The sequence below is a fragment of the Ursus maritimus genome, unplaced genomic scaffold, assembly GCF_017311325.1.
Source record: "Ursus maritimus isolate PB19 unplaced genomic scaffold, ASM1731132v1 scaffold_16, whole genome shotgun sequence".
NCBI classification, from domain to species: domain Eukaryota; kingdom Metazoa; phylum Chordata; class Mammalia; order Carnivora; family Ursidae; genus Ursus; species Ursus maritimus.
The window spans coordinates 44,739,124-44,753,740 of NW_024424008.1; the positions used below are offsets into that span (position 1 = coordinate 44,739,124).

The window sequence follows — 14,617 nt, forward strand, 5'->3', positions numbered from 1 at the left end:
ACTAAAAGAAAAATGGTCAGTTTTTCAGAGATAAGGCCTGGGTTGGCCCCAGAGCAGGGAACTCCAGGTTGCCTGCCATCTCTGTCCCCTCGGGGGAGACACGTGAGTGGAAGGTAGGATGCACTCCATGGGAGCCTCCCATGGAAGCAGAAACACCTGGGTTGTTTGCATCCAAAGCAGCAGCGCTATCTGCAGAGCATTCCATCGTGCTCGGTGGCCTTGGTGAGAGCGATAGGCTTAGCCCACAGGATGGCCAGGGAGTCAGAAGCCAAACACTGTTGTAGGAGGTTTGCTGTGCTATCATCGTTCAGCTTTACTGAAGTGTATGAAGAATTAACTTCCTACCTGGAAATCAGCTTGTGATTAGATTAAAAATAGAACGAATACGCGAATGAAAACACAGTTTCTTCGAAGGTTCTGAGCCACACTAGTGCTAAAATATGTTTTGTGGAAAAGTGGGTGGGGGCCTCTACCATCAAATAAGTTTGGAAAACGTTGTATGTTGCATAGCTCCCTAGGAGACTCTGAAATATCCTCGGTTCAGAAACGCTTTTAACTTTGCATAACTCTGCACGTCGAAATCGTGGGCTACCGATTTCATGTAACACCTATTAACGTCTCCCTAGAATTCATACTCTGCTGAACACCCCCGGAAACCTTGACGTGCAAAGCATAATCGACCTTAACAATGGACATCTTCTCTGTAGGAAATCCTGGAGGCAGGCCAGCCCTGGGCAAATGTGTCATTAACAAAAGCATTTATTTTCTCCATCCACAGCCCTTTCTTTAAGAACATCTTCAGCTGATTTGCTTTAGAAAGCCTCTCCTGTGTCTTTAGTCTTCTCTCTGACATTAGAGTTAAAGGTTTCATACTAGGCTAGAAGAATCTGAGACAGGGGAGAGATTGCTGAAATTTATTTATAGCTCCTAAAATCTATAGTTAAATAGATGCTTACCTACTATGTTATCGGAGTGCTGACTTTGCAGAGGGAGGTGGCCAAAGTCCCGCATGTCAATGGAGGCACGGGCTTGGTGCCAAGGGGCTAAGATAACCTTCGTTGCGCGTCTTCATGCTATAAATACCTGAACTGCAGAACTCGGAGATGCTAGGATTCTGCCTGCCTGACTTGGTTCTTTCCTCTCATCTCTGCAGATTTCTCAGAAGAGAATGGGCATCAGAAATCATTCCTCAGTGACTGGGTTTCTTCTTTCAGGACTAACTGACCAACCCGAGCTTCAGCTGCCTCTTTTCTGCCTCTTCTTAGGGATTTATGCAGTGACAGTGGTGGGAAATCTCGGCATGATCTCAATAATCAGCTTGAGTTCTCAACTTCACACCCCTATGTACCATTTCCTCAGTAGTCTGTCTTTTTTAGACGTGTGCTATTCTTCTGTTATTACGCCCAGAATGTTGGCAGGCTTTTTACGAAGCGATAAAGCTATCTCCTATTCTGGATGCATGACTCAGCTATTTTTCTTCTGCATTTTTGTCATTTCCGAGTGCTACATGTTAGCGGCCATGGCCTATGACCGCTACGTGGCCATCTGCAAACCCCTGCTCTACCATGTCATCATGTCCCCTGGGGCCTGCTCTCTGCTGGTGGCTGCTAGCTTCTCGGTAGGATTCACCGATGCGATGATTCATGGAGGTTGTATATTAAGGCTGACTTTCTGTGGCCCAAACGTCATTAAACATTATTTCTGTGACATCATCCCACTTATTCAACTCTCTTGTTCAAGCACTGACATTGATGAGCTTTTGATCTTTGTCATTGGCGGATTTAACATGGTAGCCACCAGCCTGACCATCATCATTTCTTACGGCTTCATCGTCTCCAGCATCCTCCACATCCGCTCTGCCCAGGGCAGGTCCAAAGCCTTCAGCACCTGCAGCTTCCACTTGACAGCCGTCCTCATATTTTATGGGACGCTCGTGTCCATGTATCTCAAACCTGCCTCCAGCAGTTCACTCATCCAGGAGAAAGCGTCCTCAGTATTTTATACCACTGTGATTCCGATGTTGAATCCCCTGATATACAGTCTGAGGAACAAGGAAGTGAAAAATGCACTCGCGAAACTCTTAAAAAGAAAAATATCTTTATAATGAATATGCTCTTTAGTAAGATTTACTTACATATATATAATCACAATGTGTATGTGTCTGGGTGTATACCCTGACTCTTTAAAAGTCATTGAAGCGAGGTGAAATTCTATGCATAATTTTATAAATTAGTATATATATAAATTTAGTATAAGTTAGTCATATTTAAAATGTAATTAATATATGTTTATTAACATTGGTACTCTCCAGAGAATACCTCTTTGTTTCCATCCACGATGTATGAATCAGATATTGGGGTGCCTGGGTGGCTCAGTAGGTGAAGCATCTGCCTTTGACTCAGGTCATGATCCCAGGGTCCTGCGATTGAACCCCAAGGCAGGCTCCCTGCTCAGCGGGGGGGGAGGGGGGGGAGGTCCGCCTCTCCCTCTGCCCCTCCTCCAGCTCCTGCATTCTCTCTCTCTCTCTCTCAAATAAATAGATAAAATCTTAAAAAAAATAAAACATGCAATTTTATGGAGGAAAAGTCAATAAATTCAAGTAGCAGTCAAGTCGTTAACCACAACGCAATAAAACTGGAATTTCAGTTAACTTATTAACATTGTATGGTGATAGACGGTAGCTACACTTGTGGTGAGCATAGACAACATATAGATTTGTTGAATCACTGTGTTGTACACCTGAAACTAATGTAACATTGTGTATCAACTATACTTCAGTTAAAAAAAATTGAAAAAAAGAAGAAAAGTACATAATAATTGGGAACAACAATACAATCTACCAAAGTTGGTTAATGTTTGCCTTGTATGTCCTTTCTCTATCCTTTTATTTTTTCAGCCATTTCTACTTCTCTTTTAGATGTTCTCCAGTAACCAGAATATAGCTTGATTTTTCAACCTATATTTTTCAACGTATATTTTTCAAGCCAACAATTTCTGGCTTTTAATAGAAATGTCAAAGTTTCAAGGCTTTGATAGGACGAATCAAGGGGTCCCAGAAACTAAGTGATGTTGTGATGTAGAATGAAATGCAGTAGACAAAAGCCACAATGCAAAGAACACACACGAAAAGACACTGTCAGAAAACAATGCCAGTTGGACACTTCTCCGTTACCTGTCTGGCTGCTTTGGGAGGTCTCTACCCCATATCTTTTGGGGATTACATTCAGTCAATTTAGAAAATGTCTGTATTCACTTACTGGCACTTAACCATCACTCCAGGTCACCAACCCAAGGATTTTTAGGATAATATAAGGATTAGGTAGAGACGCATATAATAAATGAAGAGAAAGTCACCTTCTGTAGGTTTTGCAAGAATAGGGAATTTTTTCTTCATTTTAACAGAGGGGGAAAAAGGAAAGTTTATCATTTTCAGAGCACGGGAAGGATTATTATTGCCAACATCTCCGGGAAAGGAAAACCGACATCATTTCATCAATTATTGGGGAACATCAAAAGTTTTTTACGTTTCAATTTCCCTAAAGTTCTAAAGCAGGCCACCAAGCTTTTATTAACTGAATAAAACAAAACACCTGGGATAATTCCCCTGGAGTCCTGAACATGTCTGTTTGGCATCTCCAACTTTGTGGTTGTGATTATTTTTGCAGGGCTAAAATTCTTTGATTACAAAATAGTAATTAACCTCTTTCACCTCATATTCCCAAGAGCTATTCTCAATTAAATCTTTGAGAGCAAGCAAGAACTTCAAATATTACTGTTTATTCATGGCCTATTTTCTTTAGAGGAAAGGACACATCCCATCCTAGATACAGAAAAAAAGAGGGAGAGATTCAAGGTTCCATTTATCTTATAAAGGATTCAGAGTTTTCAGAATAAATACAGGAAACAAGTGGCAATCAGCTTCCAGGTCAATGTAATGATGGGTTTTGGAACAGAGCTGTACTAAGATGCAATAGATAGAGTGTGTCTCTCCGGGTAGAGAAATATTTGGGAAGGATATTGACATCTAGACCGTGATAGAACTACATGATCCTAAATATCGCTTCCAATCCTGAGATTTTTCTGGATCTAAAATGTTCTGGTTATTCAATTCCTCAAAGTAACAAAACCAGCATTTCCAGACTTGGAACACGAGGTAACAGTAACATTTCTGTTCTGGCTGAACCAGAGACCTGAGTCTTGATTCAGCTTTATGTGTCCTATCATTCATTTAGACCATAATCAGAGCTTCTCTGACCTTTTCTCTCCTCTCTACAAAAGTGGAACTAAGAGTATTATGCTTATCTCTAAAGAATGCAATCTTTGGAGTCAAAACTCCACTCGAGGGGCGCCTGGGTGGCGCAGTTGTTAAGCGTCTGCCTTCGGCTCAGGGCGTGATCCCAGTGTTCTGGGATTGAGCCCCGCATCAGGCTCCTCTGCTGTGAGCCTGCTTCTTCCTCTCCCACTCCCCCTGCTTGTGTTCCCTCTCTCGCTGTCTGTCTCTCTCTGTCAAATAAATAAACAAAATCTTTATTAAAAAAAAAAAAAGAACTCCACTCGAATCTGACTCTGCCACACACCAGCTATGGAACTTTAGGTAAGTGATTCAACCTCTGTAAATTTCAGTTTTTTCATGGGCAAAATGTAGATCACAACAATACCTGCTTCTTACTTCAGAACGTCGTTGAATCTATACGTATGAAATAGCAGAGCCTCGAATAAATTAAAACATCTGCCAGGAGAATAGGACAAACTCAAAATCAGTCATAGGGATGATTTAATATTCACCTGTCAGAAACAGCTCAAAACAAAAAGATTGTATGAAACAAAAGCTGCAAATCTAAAACTTAGCAAGAAAATATTGCATTTAACAAATGGACGATACACATCCTTTTCTGATGCCACTTGAATTTTTACAGCGGTAACAGAATGCCTGACATGTAATTCTTGGCCAGTATCACAGCTATGACTTCAAACCTAACAGTAGAAATCAAGGCCTTTTGAGGAGATGAGATTAGTGACTTTAAACAAGCTTCAGGCTGGTACTGGGATCAATTGGTAGAAGCAACTGGGAAAAAGGGTATCACCTCAAGTTAATAATTTTCAAAGGGTCAGAAATCACCAAATATGAGATAAGATAAATGAATTAGCAGGGAATTTCCCACAACTGAAAGATTCTAAACATAGATGGTTTGACTTTTGCTGAGAAAGAAAAGGTAAGTTTGTACAATGACCCCTGGACAACCAATACTGTGAACTTTTCCAAGAGATCCAAGTCAGAGGGGAAAACAAAAACAGAAACAAAAAACATTTCATCATTCAACATTTAAAAGGAATCAAACAAATACAATTCTGAAAAATTAAGGTCTTTTTATGTTTAAATATTTAAAAATATAAATGCATAGGGGTCAGTTTTGAATTGTCCTCAGGGTATAAGAATATCTTCCCTTTTATTGCTGTAATAGAAGCATAGGCTTCTATGCATAGGAGAAAGCAGTGTGGCTTACAAGGTCAAATCCTTTGAGGATCCCCACACAGATTTTATTGTGGACAGAAGTCCAGGCTCCATAGAGATCTGTGTTATCACATCTCCACTGCACAGGAATATTTTTACATTTTTATTACTGACGGAGATGGAGTTGACAACATTTTTTTTCTTCATGTCTTATCCTTAACAGGTGCCTTCTTCACTTCCATCCAAGGTTCCCAGTCCTATTTATCCTGTTTGTTGTTGTTGTTGTTGTTGTTTAGCAGGTATTGAACAGGTATTGAACATTTGTGCCAGCTACTGTTAGTTGTTTGTTGATAAGAACCTGATGTCATTCCAACCCTTACTATCAATGTAAGCAGAAGATAGTTACGGCATTTCCATTTACCAGTGAGAAAATTAAAGTCACATCTAGAAATCATGGCAATGGAACTCCTACTAGAGCCTTCCAACTGCAAACACACTTACCACTATCCTATATGGTTCAGCTTATACATAAAACTTGAAGTGAGAAATTATTTGGTTTTTTTAAAGACTCATCCACAATTTCAGACATGCTGGGTTTGTGAAAGGATTTCAGAGTAATTTGTATTTATATGAGTTGACCAGTGGAAATGAAGGGAAATAAAAACCTTAGTAAGGAGACTGAGACCTGGATTTTGAAAGAGGTTGTTAAGAGATAAAATATTTAATTATTTTAAGACTTTACTCAGTTTAGGTTCGGTTACCTGTTTTGTCTATTGTCCAGTCAGCAGGGAACAAGTTTATTTGGCTAGAGGGAACACTGGATCCTTAGATAAACTTTGTGAGAGCTATGCCTTAGTAACTCGTCAGAGAAGTCATATAAAATTAGGTTATTTGTGTGTTTAATGAATTGTTCATTTAAACAGTGACCTGTTGAGCTTGTCTCTCTCTCTCTCTCTCTCACACACACACACACACAAATATTTTAAAGTTTTAAACTTTATAATATTTTAAATATTATAAAATAAATTTATTTATTGAAATCTTCCACTACAATGATACTTTGTTTTTACAGTTGCATGATTTTTTTTCTTTATATGTGTTTCTGAAGCTGTTTATTAGGTATCTGCATATTTAGAATTGTAATAAGTTCATGATGGATTGAAACTTTTAAAATCACAGAATGGCCCTGTCAGTCCCTAATGACACATTTTGTCTTACTATTTTGCAAGTTATTAATACTGGCTACCCAAAAGTATAGCATTCCTATGAAACCTTTTGTTAAACCAACATAGGATAAAGTGAAGAAGAAATTACCATTAATTTACATGGAAAATTTTTTGAGCATTCCTGGATGCCAAAAAATCACCTTAGACTTTTTTATACCTTTAGGACACATCTTGCTAATAGATGTACAAAATAAATACTCGCGAATACAGTTCAAAGCTGAGTTCAATGCTGAGACTCTGAGTGTAGTTCCCTGGGAAAAAGCTTGGTGGCGCCACGCTCTGTTCTGCGTGGGTGCTGCCACTACAATGGCTTGACTCCCTAAGAAACACACGTAAAAATTCTCATGGGATTTCTTGGATTTCTTTAAGATAGCAAAAACAGGTACCAATGTATGTTGTCCTTGAAAATGAAGTGGCAAAATGGGAACTTTGGAAAAGTGGGGGACACTTGCATAGCCACATTAACTTTTTTTGGGATTAGTATATGTTTGACAAATCTTTTTTTTTTTTTTTAAGATTTATTTATTTATTTGAGAGAGAGAGAGAGAGCAAGCAGGAGGGGGGGCAGAGGGAAAGAATCTCAGGCAGACTCCCTGCTGAGCACAGAGGCAACTTGGGACTTGATCTCACCACCCTGAGATCATGACCTGAGAGAAACCAAGAGTCAGACCTCAACTGGCTGAGCCACCCAGGCACCCCTGACAAATCTTTTTTTAAAAGCCTTTTATTTTCAATTTTTCCATGTTCTTACCTTTTATGTATGTTTCTTATAAATAGAACACAGCAGGGATTTTTTTAAATATAATATTATGTCTGTCTTGAAAGAATTTAGTTTAGTTTTTCTTTATTGTAATAATTAATAAATTAGAATTGGTCTCTACAGCTTACTTTTTATTTTTATTTGTCCTAATGTTCTGTTTTTGTCCCAATTTTTCTGTTTTTTTAATTAATGGATTGCTTTGACTGTTGGTGTTTATTTGTATCATTGTTATAGTTGTATTTTATCTTCCTTATATCACTTTGTCTATAATCTTTCTTCTCTTTTCAAATCTGTACATTCCACTGGGTGTTTTTAAATTTAACTTGGTATTTTTTAAAAGCCTTGATTTTTTTTGTGGCATTCTCACTTTTAAAATTACATCCTATATTTCTTGAAATATTCCATATATAAGAGTACTATATAACATTCCAAAGGATGCCTAGGTGGCTCAGTGGGTTAAGTGTCTGCAGCTCAGGTCATGATCCCAGGGTCCTGGGATCGGGTCCTACATCCGGCTCCTCGCTCAGCAGGGAGCCTGCTTCTCCCTCTGCCTGCCACTCCCCCTGCTTGTGCTTGCTCTTGCTCTCTCTCTCTCTCTGGCAAATAAATAAATAAAATCTTTTTAAAAATTAATAATATGTCCAACAATTCTGAACTCTGTTGTCCTTGTGCTAAATCTCTTATTCTTTTTTTTTTTTCTACTCTCATTTATAGTAACGCAATTGTTAGCATGTTTGGAAATCTTTGTCCAAAAGTTCTTTGCTTCTTAATATCTGGGAGTTCTTGGGGGCCTGACTTGGAGAATTTTTCTTCTGGAAAGGATCCGCTCCTCCTCCCATTGTTTGGCATGCCTCACCCAGGGACACTTCACTCTTTCAAAGCTGTGGTTCAGAGAGGAAGTCTCAGGATTCCCTTTCCAGCTTCACTGATCTTCCAGTGCTGGAAGATTCAATGTGTCCATATCAGCACAATCACAGGGTCGCCCTGCTCCTCACTGATGCTTGTTGGTACAAGTCAAATCTTCTGCTTTGATTCCCTGCTGTTTCAGTTCTCTGTTTCCCTCCCCAGTTCTCTGTCTTGGCTGATTTAGGTCCCAGACACCCTGATCTTGGCTACCAGGTCTTTACACTCCAACACCAGCCACTGCAGCTCTGACACTTGACTGCCTGGCCTCAGTTTGGTTCCTGTTTGTTTCTTTGTTATTTAGAAAATGGATCCAGACACCTCTCCTAACTTTTGATGCAGCCAGCATGTCTCAGAAAGTGTGTCCCATCCAATTCTTCTTGTAGCCTAAGAGAATCCTTCAGATCTTCATATGCTGGTCAGCCTCAATATAGGAAGGATAATAGATTTTTGTCTGATGACTTCTCTTTCCTCAATGAAGTCTGATACAAGGCTATCAGCTAAGATATCCATATTCTTAAAGATTAAAAAGTAACATGTTCAAAATGACTTGAGTGAATTTCGGTTCATTATACAATTCAGTTAGCTTGAACGGATTTGGATTTAAGGAAGGAAATAAAGAGAAGAAATATATGCATCTAATAGAAATCGAAAAGTTAAAGTTTAAAGAGACCACAGAATTTTTTTTCCAACCCATCAACTATGAGGATGGGAACCGAGGCCAAGCAAGGTAATGTGATTCACCAGAATCCACATAATACAGTCAGAGAGAGGACTAGGACCCCAACCTCTTGAATGCTCTCTCCAGCAAAACTTGAAAGAGATCCTAAACTATTCTATTTTTCTTCATTTGTTTCTTCACCCCTCCAGTAGAAATGGCTATGAGAAACCAGAGTACCTTGACTGAATTCACATTGACCTCCTTTCCTATCATCCAAGAGCTTCAAATCTTGCTGTTTGTCATTCTCCTGCTGGTTTATATGCTCACCATAACAGGAAACATTGTCATCATTTCCTTAATATGGACTGATAATCGTCTCCAAACACCAATGTATTTCTTCCTCAGTAATTTGTCATTTTTGGACATTCTGTTCACAACTACTATTACCCCCAAGTTGCTAACTTGTCTCTTAGAAGAGAAGAAAACCATATCCTTTGCTGGCTGCATCACCCAAATTTATTTCTACTTCTTTCTGGGGACAGTGGAGTTTCTTCTCCTGGCGGTGATGTCCTTTGACCGCTACGTGGCCATCTGTAACCCCCTGCGCTATACCATCATCATGAACAGCAGGGTCTGTCTCCTGCTGGTTCTGGGCTGCTGGGTGGGAGCCTTCCTCTCAGTGCTGTGCCCAACTATCGTGGTGTCCAGATTGCCATTCTGCACTGAAGAAATTAGTCATTTCTTCTGTGACATTGCCCCTTTGCTACAAGTGGCCTGCATAGACACTCATTTCATCGAGATGATAAACTTCCTCTTATCCTCCCTTGTCCTCCTGACCTCGCTGGTATTCACCATTGTGTCCTACGCCTACATCATCTCTACCATCCTGCGCATCCCTTCAGCCCAAGGCCGTCGGAAGGCCTTTTCCACCTGTGCTTCTCACATCACGGTTGTGTCCATTGCCTATGGGAGCAATATCTTCATGTACATGAGGCCCAGCCAGAGCCACTCGCTGGAGTTTGACAAAGTGACAGCTGTCTTCACCACAATGGTGACCCCTCTTCTGAACCCTTTCATTTATAGCTTGAGGAATGAAAAGGTAAAAGAGGTCTTGAGGGAATCAATTAGCAGGATAGTCGCACCACATTCCAAGGGAACATGATGCTAAGCAATTTCAGGGCATCTAAACTATGCTTTCTTTATATGGCGTCTTGTGCTGTATGAAGAGTGACACCAAAGTGGACTGAACTCTCAGAATCTGTTGGCAAGATGAATAAGCATCAAACACATCATCGATAGTGAAGTATGGAAAATCAGAAGGAAAAAAAAGAATTCTATGTCCCCTTAGTCCTTGACATATTTTGCATACAGTAGTAAAGGATTGTGGAAACACTCCAGACCCTGAGTCATAAGAGCTAATGTCTAATATTTGTTGAGCCACTAATTTCAGTGAACTTAGATTAGTTATATGACTTCTCTAAGCCTCCTCTTGCCCATCTGGAAAATGATGGCAGGGATTGGCATGTAAATACAAGCGAGCACAACCAATATTTGTTTATGAGTTTGGTGCCAGAGGCCTACGAGGGCAGCAGTTATGGGAACACTTGTGACCCAGCCAGTATGCAAAAGGAATGGCCCCGTAAAGAATTGCAGATAGATCTGTCATGATAACGCTTCATAATCAGTAGAGTCTTACTTCGATTATATCTTTCCCAAATCCTATTTTGATTTTGATTTTGATTTTTTTTCTTTGGAACTGCCCACTTTTTAAATCCTATTGTCTTTTGCTCACAGGTTTGGACTCTACACCCAAAGAAATCTGTTTGAATTCATTTATAAATCCAATTTATTCAATTGCTCTCATTTACTTGATTTTCTCACACAATTTTGTGATAGTTGAAATATTGTTACAGGAGTTAAGATGGCGGAGTAGAAAGGGGACCCTATTCTTACCTTGTCCCTCAAACACAGCTAGATAAATACCAACTCATTCTGAACACCCAAGAAATTGATCAATTGATCTGAAGACTGGAAGAACAAGCTACGCAACTAGAGGCAGAGAAGAGGCCACATCGTGGAAGGTAGAAGGTGTGGAGACATAGTTTGGGGGAGAAAAGAATCACTAGTATTGCAGAGGGGAGGCAGTCCTGATTATGGAGAAAGGAGAGAGAGACAGAGGGAGACACAGAACAGTGCAGAAGGAACACTTCCCCCAAAATCATTGACTGGGAAAATGAGAGGAGCTACTTATCATGAGTTTTTACAAACAGTGAGCTTAAAGTATGAAGTTTTAGAAGTCCGTGGCATGGCCGGTGTGGAGCCTGGCAGGCATAACCGTGCTCCTGTGGAGAAGGAGGACAGAAGCCCAGGAGTGGATAGCATGCTCTCAGGATCCACTGGGTTCCACTGGGAGAGACAGTTACTCTTCTTGGAGTGCATCTGGGACAGGTGGCATTACTTCTCAGGGAGAAAAGAGCCAGTGGGCACCATTGAACTGCCCATTTGTTAGCATAGGAGCAGAGACACCTGCTGACGGCAGCTAACCTGGATGTTGGCTCTTTTTTGTTGTTGTTCTTGTTGCACTTTCCTCTAAACTCCAAGTTCTTGCACATTGGTGCAACTGACCTTCCCGGACAAATCTGCGTCGGACCCAGCGTGGTGAGACCCTCGCCCAGAGGAGCAGCATGGATCCGTGGCATGTTGAGTCCCTAAAATTTGGAGTTTTGAAACTCAGCTGGCATGCCTGAGATAAAATACAGGGACACAGGTGCAGATGGCCCAGACACAGGTGCAGATGGCCCAGACACAGACAGGGTGAAGGCACCAACTGTGGGACACCTGGGACACACGAGGGGAGATTGTTCACTCTCCTGTGAGGGCTTCCTGGATAGCATGGGTACAAATGCCCCTCTCTGGGGATGAGACAGTGGGCTGGCACCATTTTTCTCCCTCCATGCATGAGCGTGGACTAGCTTCAGAGAGCAGCACAGTGCCCACAGTGGAGAACTGAGCCACTTACACCAAGCCCCTCTCCCCTGCGCTGTGCAGGTGCTTCTGTTCTAGGGCAAGTGTGCCCCCCCACACACACACACCAAGCCGATTGACCATAGACTGTTGCAGAGCTTCAGCTCTAGTGAAAATAGGATGAGGCCTCTTTTAACAAGCAGACCAGAGCACACCTAGTTAAAACTAGGTGCGTGATCCAGAATTTAAAATGACAACCATGAGGATACTAGCTGGGCAGTGCACACAGAACATTCTCTTACTGCAGAGATAAAAGATCGAAAAACTAAAAACTAGTCAGGCCGAAATAAAAAACTGCTATAACTGACTGGATATAATGGCCACCAACATGGAAGAAGAAGAGGAGTGAATCAATGATATAGAAGGTAAAATTGTGGGAAATAATGAAGCTGAAAAAAGAGGGAAAGAAAAATATTGGATCATGAATGTAGACAGGGAACTCAGCGACTCCATAAAGCATAATAATATTCAAATCCTAGGAGTCCCAGAAGAAGAAGAGGGAAAAGAGGCAGAAGTTTGCTTTGAGAAATTCCTTAGTCTGGAGAAGGAAACATGTATCCAAATCCAGAAGGCACAGAGAACTCCCATCAAAATCAACCAACACAGGCCAACACCAAGGCATATCATAGTAAAATTTGCAAAATACAGAGATAAGGGGGAAAAGCTTAAAACCAGCAAGGGAAAACAAAACCTTAACTTACAAGGAAAGACAAATAAAGTTAGCAGCAGATCTATCTACAGAAACTTGGCAGGCCAGAAAGGACTGGCATGGTATACTCAGTGTGCTAAGTGAGAAAAATATGCAGCCCAAGAATATTTTATCCAGCAAGGCTACCGTACAGAATAGAAGGAGAGATAAAGAGTTTCCCAGACAAGCAAAAACTAAAGGAGTTCATGACCACTAAACCAGCAAGAAATATTAAAAGGGACTCTTCGAATGGGAAAGAAAGACCAAAAGCAACCAAGACTAGAAAAGAACAGAGAAAATCTACAGCAACAACAACTTTACAGGTATAATGCAATGGCACTAAATTCATATCTAACAATAATCACTCAGAATGTAAACGGACTAAATGCTCCAGTCGAAAGACATAGGGTATTAGAACAGATAAAAAACCAAGACCCATCTATACGTTGCCTACAAGAGACTCATTTTAGACCTAAAGACATCTATCTGTAGGTTGAAAGTGAGGGGATGCTAACGGATGCCAAAAGAAAATCAGAGTAGCCATATTTATATCAGACAAACTAGATTTTAAACCAAAGACTGTAACAAGAAATGGAGAAGGGCACTATGTCATAATTAAGGGGCCTATCCAACAAGAAGATCTAACAATTGTAAATATTTATGCCCCCCAACTTGGGAGCACCCAAATATATAAAACAATTAATAACAAACAAAAAGAACTCATTGATAATAATACAATAATAATAGGGGACTTATATCAATAGACAGATCATCTAAGCAGAAAATCAACAAGAAAACAATGGCTTTTTTTTAAAAGATTTTGTTCATTTATTGGACAGAGAGAGACACAGGGAGAGAGGGAACACCAGCAGGAGGAGTGGAAGAGGGAAAAGCAGGCTTCCCACTGAGCAGGGAGCCTGATGCGGGGCTTGATCCCAGGACCCTGGGATCATGACCTGAGCCGAAGGCAGACGCTTAACAACTGAGCCACTCAGGCACGCCAGGAAACAATGGCTTTGAATGCCACACTAGACCAGATGGACTTCACTGATATATTCAGAACAGTTCACCCTAAAGCAGCAGAATATACATTCTTTTCAAGTACGCATGGAACATTCTCCAGAATAAACACATACTGGGTCACAAATCAGGCCAAGGCTGAGATCATACAATGCATATTTTCCAACCACAGCACTATGAAACTTGAGGTTAACCTCAAGAAAAAATTTGGAAAGACCACAAATGCATGGAAGTTAATGAACAATCTACCAAGGAATGACTGGGTCAACCAGGCAATTAAAGAAGAAATTAAAAAATACATGGAAGCAAGTGAAAACGAAAACGGAACAGTCCAAAAACCTTTGGGACACAGCAAAGGGGTAAGAGGGAAGTATATAGCAATACAGGCCTACCTCAAGAAGCAAGAAAAATCGCAAATACTCAACCTAACCTTACACCTAAAGGAGCTAGAAAAGGAACAGCAAATAAAGCCTAAAGCCAGTGGAAGGGAAATAATAAAGAATAGAACAGAAACAAATGATATAGAAACAAACAAAAAATAGAAGGACAGATCAATGAAACTGGAGCTTGTTCTTTGAAAGGATTAATAAAGTCGAAAAATCCCTAACCAGACTTATCGAAAAGAAAAGAGGACCCAAATAAGTAAAATCATGAATAAGAGAGGAGAGATTACAACCAACACCACAGAACTACAATTATAAGAGAATGTTATGAAAAATTTTATGCCAACAAACTGTAATTTGGAAAAAATAGATAAATTCCTAGAAACACGTAAACTACCAAAAATGAAACAGGAAGAAGTAGAAAATTTGAACAGACTGATAATCAGCAAAGAAACTGAACAGTAATAAAAGATCTCCCAACAAACAAAAGCCCAGGGCGA

The 14,617-nt window shown here is 40.3% G+C and overlaps 2 protein-coding genes across 2 annotated transcripts; both read left to right on the top strand.

The window, feature by feature from the left end:
• The first annotated feature begins 1,168 nt into the window (after positions 1-1,168).
• Positions 1,169-2,104, top strand: LOC103662483 (olfactory receptor 8D4). Its single transcript, XM_008690168.1, has one exon. The coding sequence runs from the start codon at positions 1,169-1,171 to the stop codon at positions 2,102-2,104; it is 936 nt and encodes a 311-aa protein (XP_008688390.1).
• Positions 2,105-9,216: 7,112 nt separating this feature from the next.
• On the top strand, positions 9,217-10,164 carry LOC103662484 (olfactory receptor 6M1-like). Its single transcript, XM_008690169.2, has one exon. It carries the CDS (start codon positions 9,217-9,219, stop codon positions 10,162-10,164), a length of 948 nt encoding a protein of 315 aa, XP_008688391.2.
• Positions 10,165-14,617: the final 4,453 nt, after the last annotated feature.